At 39.6% G+C, this 11,783-nt stretch overlaps 1 protein-coding gene across 1 annotated transcript; it reads right to left on the minus strand.

Moving 5' to 3' along the window:
* Window positions 1-6,756: 6,756 nt before the first annotated feature.
* On the minus strand, window positions 6,757-10,120 carry LOC108144860 (protein kinase C, eye isozyme). The gene is made up of 11 exons (XM_017270008.2): window positions 9,770-10,120; window positions 9,573-9,604; window positions 9,270-9,464; window positions 9,079-9,207; window positions 8,867-9,023; window positions 8,496-8,724; window positions 8,037-8,434; window positions 7,630-7,831; window positions 7,314-7,502; window positions 7,112-7,252; window positions 6,757-7,049 (listed from the first exon to the last, which is right to left on the minus strand). Exons 1-11 carry the CDS (start codon window positions 10,051-10,053, stop codon window positions 6,897-6,899), a joined length of 2,109 nt encoding a protein of 702 aa, XP_017125497.1. The 5' UTR covers window positions 10,054-10,120; the 3' UTR covers window positions 6,757-6,896.
* Window positions 10,121-11,783: the final 1,663 nt, after the last annotated feature.

Below are 11,783 nucleotides of genomic sequence, written 5' to 3' on the forward strand. Positions count from 1 at the left end.
CGCATTCTGAACATTTTATATTTAAAGAAAGTGCAGCGTATTTGTGTGTTAAGCCCTAGCAACCCCAAATCCTTGATCCCTTGAAATCAAAACGAAATGAAAGCTGAGCGGGGAAGGACTTTTGCTTTGATGCCATAACGGGAATGAAGAAGCAGAGCAGAGCAGAGTAGAGCGGCACACTTTAACCGTTAGATGGAAGACAATCAGAAGGACACACTCACGCACACACCCGCACCAGAACACTAGGACCAACACACACACACCCACACATTGCGCTTTTGAATTGCAGCGAAGCGGAACGAGCGCAACGACCGGCAGAGAAAGTAAAAGCTGAAGTGAAAGCGGCAGGGAAAGGAGAAGGATGCGAGAGGTGAAAAGTAGGTGGGTGGGAGAAATTGTAGAGAAAGTGTAGAGGAAGCGACCGACTTAAGCGACTTACTTTGTCTATTTTATTGGACAAAAGCCTGCGTCGACGCGCAACAGTTTTATCTCTATCTCTATCTTTATTTTTATTTCCATTTTCATTGTAGTTTACGGCGCAAAGCAGCGGACTGTGCCGTAAAAGCCCCTTTCCTCCAGGACCGCGCTCTATCACTTATTAATTAGAGCAAAAACACTCGCATCGCATCTCGTCTTTGGCAATATTACTCATTGCACACGCACACAGTGGTTGAAGGCCTCAGATTTATAATTGGAGCCTAATTTAAGAAAGTCTTTTAGCCAAGAAAATAAATAATAATTTTTTGTTATTATTTGTAATCAACAATTGTTAAATAATTTAAAACCAGTACTAAATAGGTTAGCAACGAAAACTGGCGACAAAGGTTGGTTGCTTAATTTGGCAATGTTATTCTATTTTTTCTTTACAAAATTATTACTAGTAGAAAAACACCCTCGCTCTATAATAAATTACTTTTTTATTTTTCAAATATTTATCAAGGGTAGTAATTTAAGCTAACTTTAACTTGTTTGTTTAACCTTCTCAAATATTTCTTTTTTTTCTTTTTACCTAAAATAATTTAACAATGAGCAATGCAAAAACTCATTATTATAATACAATTTGTTTTGTTGATTCAATCTTCTTAATAACTTCAAGACTTCTGAAAGCGGTTGAAGCTAAAAATGTTGGGATAGAGGACAACTTTACTGAGGCTAGTAAACTGTGTTATCTTTAAAACAAGAAAGAAAGCAAACTTCGGCAAGCCGAAGTTCATATACCCTTGCAGCTATCGCAAGAATTAAATATTTTTGAAAACATTAAAATTATGATTTACTTGCGAATATGTTTAAAAACATTGAAGCTATGACGATTTGCAGCTTAATTATTTGATTGTTCTTTTATATATTTTTATTATTTGTATGGGAGCTATATGATATAGTCGTCCGATTTTGATGAAATTTAAACCATAATTCTGAAATATTTAACCATTGCTGTATGTCGAAGAACTAAAAAAAAAATTAAAAAACAGCAAAGTTATAATTTTTTTTCAATTATTTTTCCGATTGTTCCTATGGGAGCTATATGCTATAGTCGTCCGATTTTGATGAAATTTTAACCATAATTCTGAAATATTTAACCATTGCAGTATGTCGAAGAACTAAACAAAAAATTAAAAAACAGCAAAGTTACAATTTTTTTTCAATTATTTTTCCGATTGTTCCTATGGGAGCTATATGCTATAGTCGTCCGATTTTGATGAAATTTTAACCATAATTCTGAAATATTTAACCATTGCTCTATGTCGAAGAACAAAACAAAAAATTAAAAAACAGCAAAGTTATAATTTTTTTCAATTATTTTTCCGATTGTTCCTATGGGAGCTATATGCTATAGTCGTCCGATCCGGCTCGTTCCGACTTATATACTACCTGCAATAGAAAGACAACTTTTGGGAAAGTTTCATGCAGATAGCTTTAAAACTGAGAGACTAGTTTGCATATAAACGGACGGACAGACGGACAGACGGACAGACTGACAGACGGACAGACGGACAGACGGACGGACAGACGGACATGGCTAGATCGACTCTACTAGTGATGCTGATCAAGAATATATATACTTTATAGGGTCGGAAACGTCTCCTTCACTGCGTTGCAAACTTCTGACTGAAATTATAATACCCTCTGCAAGGGTATAATTAGTACCTAATGAGAATAATGAATAGTGTTGTTTAGTGTGTTTTCCATTTTGATAATACAGCTTCAGCAAGCTGTTGAAGCTTAAAAATGAAGATATATAGGAGTTTTACATCTCTTCTCGTTTTATTCCAGTGTATCTGAGCTCTTTTCTGGCTTAAAGGGGGAGCTGTAAAAAAAACCAAGTGTGCGTGTGCGGAAGTGATGGCAGAACTTAGCATTAAAAATAAATACCCTGATATACATATAGCTCATATGGCCCTACTAGATGTCCGGCGAATGTGCGAAAGGGCAGGGGGAGACTCTCACCTCCCACCGCCCCCTCTGAATTCCCAATCCCAATGCCCCCACCAGTGGAATCCATTTGGAGGACGAAAGTCGCAATAATTATTTCATGCGCGCTGTTTGCATTGGGAATAGCCAAACTCCAGTGAACCAAATGGAAGTGAAGGTAGGAAATCGGTGAAATGTCCAATGTGCAATGCATTTGCTGGTGTGCGTAAAAGTTTTGCGTTGTGGCCGCAAAATCTTTTTGCTGGGGGTTATAAAAAAAAGTTGTAAAGTTTAAGTTTTCATTTTTTACGAGACCAGCACAAGTTCTTCTATGAAGTTTCTTCTAATGGAACTTAACACACAGGATTCGCCCCCATTTCCGCTACGCCCCTGGATCTTTGGTTCTCACTCAACCATCACGTTTGGTCTATAAAAGCAGCTTTCGCCGTGTGTTTGAAAATATACATATATGCATACGTTTCCCCCTCCTTCTATTTGTGTATTTTGTTTGTGTTTATTAGTCGCCTGTGTGTCTAGAGATTGATGGCATGTGCCAGAAGACTTTTCCGTGCGGATTCGCTTTAAATGGAAATTCACCGTTGAATGCTAGGAAAGGTCTTTAAAAATATTTGTTCATAGGAATTCATTAAAAAATAAAATTATATATTCGGGAGATAGTTTCAACTTTTATTCTCTTTGTTTAATGTAACAGTTTTAATACTTATTCCATTTCCCAAAACATGTCTTTAAAGTGTCGGTTTTCGAGTACTAAAGCCATAAAAGTGATCACTTCTCCTGCGAAAATGTGGCTGTAAAAATTTCACACATCGACACAGCGTACCCAGCTCTATTTTTTATAGTAGCTCATTTGAAATTTGTTTTTATTTTGGTAAATTTTATTGCGGGTCCCTGGATTATGTAAATGTTTATTTATTTCAGTGCTTTCCCCTGAGCACTTCCATTTTATTTTGCTCATTTCAGCTGTGTGCTTGACTTGGTCCGTAATTTATTTGATTATGGACGGAAATGGGAATGTAATGCCAGCTGGGGGAAAGTGGAGAGGCAAACTAAGCCCGCTCTCCAAATCATTGAAGCCAGAAACTGGCTTAAATTGTTGCCTGCACTTTGCATCTGGGCGCCTGCCAAATGGCACACAGCCGTGAAAAAAGCAACAGCCCGAAAGGATACGTGAGAGCAGAACAATGACTTGCACATACACACACACACACACACTGGCAGAAACGGGGGGCAACAGTTTGTTTGTTTAAGTGCTCGAAACTGGCGCCACGTGCAGCTGCCACAAGCTCCACGGGCCGTGTTTGCATTTTGAATGAGCCGAGCCCGGGGGCCGAGCAAATGCAACAGGAGGACCACCTTTCGACCACTCCACCTGGGACCTCAGTCAATTTAAATATTTAGCCCGGTCGAGAGACTCACTTAGCTGATAAATCCACGCCACCATCCGGACAACAATGAAATTAGGCGTGAGCGAACAACATCCGCCCCTCACACTACGAAAAAAAAAATCAGTAAATAACGGAATGATATTCTTATCTGTATTTGGAAATTTTATTAAGAAAATTAAATTGATCTTAGTTGTGTTTTAAATTTAAATTTTAAATATTATGTTAATATCTTTAAAAATCTTCACTGTAAAAATAAGATTAAAATAAGGAAAAGTATGTAGTAGTTAAATATTTTTTTTGCTTTAAGGGCAGTATTTAGAAATGCTCTAAAAAGAAATGATCAAACACTTCGCTAATTTTGGAATCTAGCATTTTATAAAAAAGCCTACACTAAACATAATAAAATTAAGAAAGAAGTGCTATAATTTTTAATTTTAAAGCAGTACGCGAATACCGAATCTAAACGAAGAACGTATTAAATTACTTTATATGACTGAAACTGAAATCTAAAATTTTAATGGGAATGCATGCTACGCTTTTAAATTAAAGCACCCATTTAAGACTACTTTTGCCAATCGTTTTCCCCCAGTGCAAATCCAGTTTACCAGCTTGCAGCTAATTCATGACAATATTCTGCGGCTTTTGTGGCTTTTATGAGCCTAGCCAACGGCCCAAACCATATGCATGTCATTGCCGCTCGTCCTGCTCACCCAAATGGCCATCAGCAGCTCATAAGGCCGAAGAAAACCGGGCGATTGGGGTTGGGGGGTACGAAGAGTGGCCAAGTGCCAAAGCAGTTAGTGGCAGCAAAAAATGTGGGGGCACATTGAGTTTGGGTGCTCGGGCGGAAGCGGAAGTGACAGTGTATGAAACAGACACAGACAGATAGCGAAGGAATACGAGAGGGTCCTGGCGAGGATGTGCCAGGATGAGCAGGGCCCAGTCCCAACCACAGGTATTAAGTGCACATGAGCAGCACAAAATATAGTAGACATGAATAAGAAACGCACTTGCTAAAGCGTAACGATTTCATCGTTATCGTGTTGGCACTGTCAACGCACAGCCGTATATATTTATTATATATATAAATTTGCATTGAAATTGAGGCAACACAAAGGCCAACAAAGTGTGGCAAACAGATTGGCATAGTCATAGACCCGGGGCATAAATAACTTAGCTCAAGGAGTTGATTGTTTTGGGGTAGCAATTGTGGCCGTCTTTGAGTCTTTAATAATGGCCTATTTGTAAGGCCAACCCATTTAATGGCCAGCACTGACAGACTGCTAGAATAAGTTAGAAAGGAAATTTCGAGGTCACCAGAAGTTGAAGGTCCAACTTAATGTCTTGGCAAAGACAGTCAGTATATTTTCATATTTAATTTGATTTCTTTAATGTCAGAGCAACAATATATTAAAGTAATTACCAGAGAAAAACATAGATTTGATTCTAGTGATACAGATTTTTCATTTAAAACATATTTTTTTAGTCATTAAATATAGTGTATAGCAAGCTCAAAAACAATAAAGTTTTCAGCAAGTGTATATATATATAATTGAAACTTTCAAGTAGGGTCACTTAGCCAACAAATTTTTCAATTTAAATAGTTCGAAAAGAGTTAATATGATGTTAGGGCACCCATTTAGGGGCTATTTAAATTGTATATTATAGAAAAGAATCGGGGTCACCAAAAGTTGAAACCACAAACTTTGGCACCCCCACCCACCCACTTTCCTAATCTTTCCCCATTGAATGGGTATTTTTTAGAGCTTTTCATTCATGCTTATCGAGTTGCTAGAAGGCTGATTTATAAGCTGACAATTCAGACACTCAACGACATCCTCTTCTTTGAGGCCGCTTCCAAGGACACTGTTCATGGCTTCATTAGCCGGCGGAGAACTATCCGAACCGATGGGATTTCACTGCGTTTTATTACGCCGCAAAATATACATCTCCTGCCCGTTCGGGCCATTATTTATATTGTGTTAAGCACTTTAGTACATCCTAATGCCTAAGCCAAACTCCGGCAGGACCAACACGAACCACACACCAAGGAGCTGGGGCCACAGGCACATGTTGCGGTGACGATGGAGGCAGGATGTGGTGATTGGGAACGGATGCAAGGACATCGTCGACTGCACTCTGTACTCTGCAACCAACTCGACCAGAGACATTGGAACGTGTCTAAAAGCCGTGAAAAGTGCACGTAAACCCGCAAATTGCCGCTAATAGAGTGCAAACAGTTTTGAGCAGGATGTAGCCTTCGCAAAAGGAAGCTGCAAATGGGAAATTCATTTAAAGCCAGGGCGCCGGAAAATTGCACTCACCTTGAAATGCTTTTGACAGCCGATTTGATGAGCGCCCCACATCACAAAAGCATCCTAGGAATTTCATATTAAAATGCTGCCAAAGAAATATTTTTCCTGCCACCGGAAAACTATTTGGCAAAAACCGTAAAGCCGCTTTTTACGCCGTTGAACAATTTTCGAGACAATTTTCGGCACACAAGATGGATTTGGGCGAATTTCATCAAGCGGCAACAAGTTTTTGGCCTTATGAGTAACTTTTGCTCTCGTCATAACTGAAACCGAAACCTTCAAGCCTGTTGATGAGTTTAGATTTTAACCGAAGTTGGCTAGTTAGCCCGCTGGCAATCTTGAAACTTCCTGTCAGGGTTTCCTTGAGTGGTGCACACGCGGCGTATGCGTAACTAATTCAGGTGCTCTCAAGTGGTGAGTTTTCCCAAACATTTTCCCCTCCGTGAAAGGGAAAAACATACGCATATATATATGCCGAGTGAAAGGGAGAAAGTCAGCTGCTGGTCCGGAACTTTCTCTGTTTTCTTTTACTATCTGGGATTTACGTGGAATGTTAACGTTAACATTTGAAGAGAGAAATGAAAAACGCTTTTCTATAGAAAGAAAGCTAAAGAAAAAGCCTTTCATGCAGATATAAAGAGCTTTAAAGCTTTTAAAGAAACTTTATGAGGACTTAAGCACTGGACACAACATTTCAAGTTTTATAAAGTTGGCTTAAAGCCTCTAGTTTTTCCAGAATTTCATTCATAGCTTTTTCAGACAACTTTTATATAATGGTAATGAACTCGGGATTCATAAAGGAGAATCCAATAAAATCGTTTTGGTCCAGATTCATCATGAAAAGCTTGTCCGTAGGAGTTAAGTCCGTCTTCTCCTTGGTGAAGACATCATCAAAGTTGCTTATATCCTTGCGGTGTTTCTGAAGTATATTCAAGAGTTTATTGAAAAAATGTTTAATAGTTAGTTTATAATTCAGCTTACAATCTTCGGCCTAATGGGTGGCTCCATTTCACAAGCCTCTGCCTTTTCCCAGTCGATGTTGCGGAAGAAAGGATGCGTGGTTATTTCCTGCCTGGCATAACGTCCTGCTCCCAACCGATTGTTAGGCTTTTTGGTCAGGAACTTTGAATAAATCAAGTTAGAATTATACATATATCTCTATATTTAAAGTAAAAACACTAACGCTGGTTATAATGTCCATGGCCTCTTGGCTAAAATGCTTGGGAAACACGGCCTTTTTTTCCTTGATGTTTCTGAAGACAGCATTATCGTCTTCACCTTCAAATGGAGCCTGGCCAGCCATGAATTCAAATAGCAAGACACCAAAGGACCACCAGTCAGCAGCGATGGAATATGGTTCATAGCTGACAATCTGGAATTATAAATAGATTACAACATTTTTACATGAATGATTTTAAGCAGGAACCTTAATTATTATAGGCCATTTAAATTTATTTTCCTTTGAATTTTATTTAATTTTCAATATGTATGTTACCCACTTCTGGAGCCATGTAGTTTGGAGTGCCACAAAAAGTGCGCGTATTCTGCCGCTCGGTCACGCCCTCTTTGCTCAACCCAAAGTCGACCAACTTTACGTGTCCCTCACCATCTAGTAAAATATTATCTAGCTTCAGATCCCTATAGATAATGTCACGTTCGTGTAGGAAAAACAAGGCAATGGCCACCTCCACAGAGTAGAAACTGAAAGCAAAATAAATTTGTAATTGTATGTAAATTTAATTGTTTAATATTAGCTTATGTTCGATTGTCAAATTCTACCTTTAATTCAAAATGTTTAGATAAGTGAGTAGTTTTAATAAGTTTTGACTCAATGTGACTAGTGCTATAACATTAGGTAGCATATAAATACAAATACGAATAAGAAATCTTTGGTATTTAATCTCACAGGGCCACGGATTCCTTGAATCTTCCGTACTGCTGCATGTGATACATAAGGTCCCCTCCTTTGCAGTATTCCATTACAAAGAACAATCGATCCATGGTCTGGAAACAGGAGTGCATGGAGACGAGGAACGGAGGACGACCGGAAAGGGCTAGAATTCTCTTCTCATTCATCGGCAGCTCCATGTCGTCCGTTTGGATGATGACATCCTTTCGCAGGACCTTCACGGCATACAGCTCGTCGGTGCCTCGACGCTCGGCCAGCAGGACCTTGCCAAAGGACCCCTTGCCAATTGTCTTGACAAAGTTAAAATCAGCAGCTCGAATCATGTCCCGTTTGCTCATGTTATGCGGCATGTCCTTGTTGTCCATGCGACGCTTCTCATTCGGTCGACGATCGTGCTGGGAATTCAGGAGGTGTCTTCTGCGATTTCTTAAAGATTCGCATAACTAGTATACCTACCTTGACCTCATCGCGGAGCCGCGCTATATCATTGAAGGCATCCACGCAGGGAATGTTGTAGTGTTCACCCTCCACTTGGGAAAGGAACTTGTACCAGCCATCGACGGGCTCCTTTTGCAACTCCTCCAGACTGAACGAAAACGAACCCATGAAGTCATTGCGAGAAGTACGATCCCAATCCCAGACCTCGATCAGCAACCGCTTGTCACGATCCTGCGGCTGTAGTTCACTAAAATTCAATTATAATCTTATCAAAAATATGCAAAACATATGCTTAAAATATGCCAAATATATGCAAAGTATGCCAAAAAAAATGCAAAATATATGCATATGAATAATATTTAGAAAATGTAATTCCTCTTTAAACTTACAAAGTAAAGGTCTCATTAAAGACCGGGTTGAGGTTCTTCTGAATGGTCTTGGTCTTCTTTTTGGTGCGTCCCGAACGATCCGGGTGCATTTGCACAGCGATATAGGGATCGCTGAAGCCATTGGTGTCCATGGGGATTAGGTTGGCCGCTTCCTTAACTGTATTTGGTATATATATAAACACTTATTTAAGTCAGATCCCATAAGAACTTACTGTCCACTTTCAGGTTGTTGCCTTTGAGCTCCACGTAGAGCAGTAGTTTGCCACGCACCTCACTTATGTCTGCTCCACACATGGGTGGCACCGACTCCTGGCACGAGTGGTGCACATTGAGGTTGCAATCTAAAGCATGTTGAGTAAGTAGCTTGGGAGGAATGAGGCTTCGAGCTTATTTGACAACTCACTCTCGCACTTGACGCCCTGATGGGCCACTCCATGGAGCAGCAGGCCGCACTCGTCGCAGAACGTGGGTGTGGTGTAGGTGGTCGAAATCCAGCCATGTTTCACCTTGGCACAGTCCGCATCGAAATCCGTGTCCTTTCCAGGGCACTTGAACACCACAAACTTGCAGCACTTCTGATGGATGTTGAAGCGGCACTCTGCAGGGCCACAAATTTAAATGTTTTCAAAGTAAAGCTAATAACATATGTCACAGAAGGACCTGCAACTTCTTTTGGTTATTCCTCAAGGGAAACTATTGAACCTACCCTCGCACTGAAAACCTTGCTTGCCAAAGCCCCTAATCCCGGCACGAATCCGCGAGTGCAACAATGCGAAACGGAAGAACAGCAAAAATAATGAAAGGAAAAACAACGAAAAGTGTGTCAGCTACGAAGGCACTAATTAAATTAACGTTGGAGGGCGTAAAAATGCCAGCCATAAAATCGCAAACAAAATTCCTCACCAGATGAAATCCTTGCAGTGACCGCAGTAAGTAGGATTCTTAAAGAATCTCACTCCAAATCGATGGCCATTGACCAATTCGAGACCCTTGCGCTTCATGGCGCCCTTCCTCAATCGATTCTTCATATAGTTCACGATATTTGCCTCGCCAGTGATCTCTAGCAGATTTCCCGGACCCTTGCCCGCCACACCAGCTGCCAGGGCTGCTCCTGGAGGAGCTCCACCTCCGGGTGTCGAGGATGGGAGCACAGTGGCCCCCGGAGTGGCAACAGCAGCGGCAGCCATCACAAGGTAAAATCACCCGAAACAGGGATTGCAAGTGAACTGAAAAAGCTGACTCAGACCGCGCGCTTTCGAGCCCGTTAAACAACTGACCCGGTCGGTCAGGCGGAGACCCCAAAAAAGCCAAGAGGCAGCCAACAAAGTGCGGAAAATACACAACGTTGCAGACGAGAAAATGTCATGGAGGGAGGAATGGAATTAAGAAGGTGCCAGCCAAGCGACTCTTCACATTCCAGAAAGGCTGAAGGTAACAATACCCTGCAAAAAATTTACTAAAATATTATAAAATGTGTATGCAAATAAATGCAACAGTTAAAAATGTTGTGTTATACAAATTTTACAACCATCTATGACTTTAACAAGCATAATATATAAGTAAATAAACAATAAATATGCAGTCCAATTAACATAAAAACTTAATTACTCTTTTGAACATTTTCCATAAAACATTGATGCTGCACTTGAGTAAAATGAATTATATTATTAAAATCTCATCATCAGGAGATTAAACCTGTAATAATAAACTTTTTCATTTACTTAAATTTTTAATTAACTCTGTTCGATTTAAAATTTTTTATAATGACAATTTAGCATAATTTTATTTTGGTCTAATTGGTGAGATGCATTTTGATGAAATGCATACATACAAAGGTATGCAAATTATGTAGGTTAAAGTGAATATTTTGTTTGGCATATTAAACTTAAATAAATTAATTTTGATTGAATAAATACATGCAAAGGTATGCAAAATATCTTTGTTGTTGTGAATATTTTGTTTGACATATACAACTTAAGTTAATTAATTTTGATTAAATGCATATATACAAAAGTATGGGAATTAGTTAATGCGCATATTTTAAAACTTAAATGAATTAAAATATTTGACGAATAATAAAGTTCAAAGCATAAATTTAAAATGGTAATTAAAGCCCCCTCTTTGTAAAATGTTATTATTTGCAGAAACTTGCAGAATAGTAATAGCACTTATAGTAGTCCCCTACCCCCATTGTGCATAACTATCCCCACAGATCTTGCATAAACTGAGAGCCCTTCCCTTCCCTTTTGAGGTAATCAGCACTTGTCATCCCTTTTTCTTTACTGATTCACTTAGCAATGCCCCTTGCACAATTGTCTCCCAGAAAGAACCCACTCGACGGCAGGCTGTCAATCGAACGGAGGACCCAAGAAATGCAAACTGAAAACCAAGAGCTAAGAGCCAAGAACTCTCGTCTGCGGGCCCTCCACCAGCGATAAGTGTAAACAGTTTGGGGAAGGTCAAGAAGGTGCTTACCTGGCCAGAAGCAGAAGACAAACATAATCATCATCGTCAGTGGCATCGCTTTTGGCCGACTGCAGTGGTGACGTCAATGCACAAAGGGGTGGAAAAGTGGGCGGAGTGGGGGGTGAAATTGTTATGTTCAGAAGCTTGTGTGACTATTGTCGATTGTGTATTTATTCACTGTGGCAGCTCTGATTAATTTATGCAATTGCTGGCGAGGGCTCTCTGCCCGACGCACCTGAAAACAGACAACCCCAACGCACACCCAAAAAAAATCTGAAAGTTTAGTTTTAGTAAGTGAGTCTTGAAAATGAAATAAAAACAGTATTAAAGTCAAGGCATTAATTCAATACTTTTCAGGCTCATTTCTGTAACGAAGAGTAATAAAGCTTTTTTTATTTTAAAGGCTTAAGTTTTATTTTAATACTCATCTTAATCAAGATTTTTCATACCC

This window comes from Drosophila elegans, unplaced genomic scaffold (assembly GCF_018152505.1).
Source record: "Drosophila elegans isolate 14027-0461.03 unplaced genomic scaffold, ASM1815250v1 contig_183, whole genome shotgun sequence".
Taxonomy (NCBI): domain Eukaryota; kingdom Metazoa; phylum Arthropoda; class Insecta; order Diptera; family Drosophilidae; genus Drosophila; species Drosophila elegans.

What these genes read in the sequence shown, in the direction of transcription:
- LOC108144860 (XM_017270008.2), bottom strand. Translation starts at nt 10,053, where the DNA reads ATGGCTGCCGCTGCTGTTGCCACTCCGGGGGCCACTGTGCTCCCATCC. An exon ending in CACTGCAAGGATTTCATCTG is followed by an intron (nt 9,605 to 9,769) that starts GTGAGGAATTTT and finishes TGCCGGGATTAG; the next exon opens with GGGCTTTGGCAAGCAAGGTT. An exon ending in CACCCATTAGGCCGAAGATT is followed by an intron (nt 7,050 to 7,111) that starts GTAAGCTGAATT and finishes AATATACTTCAG; the next exon opens with AAACACCGCAAGGATATAAG.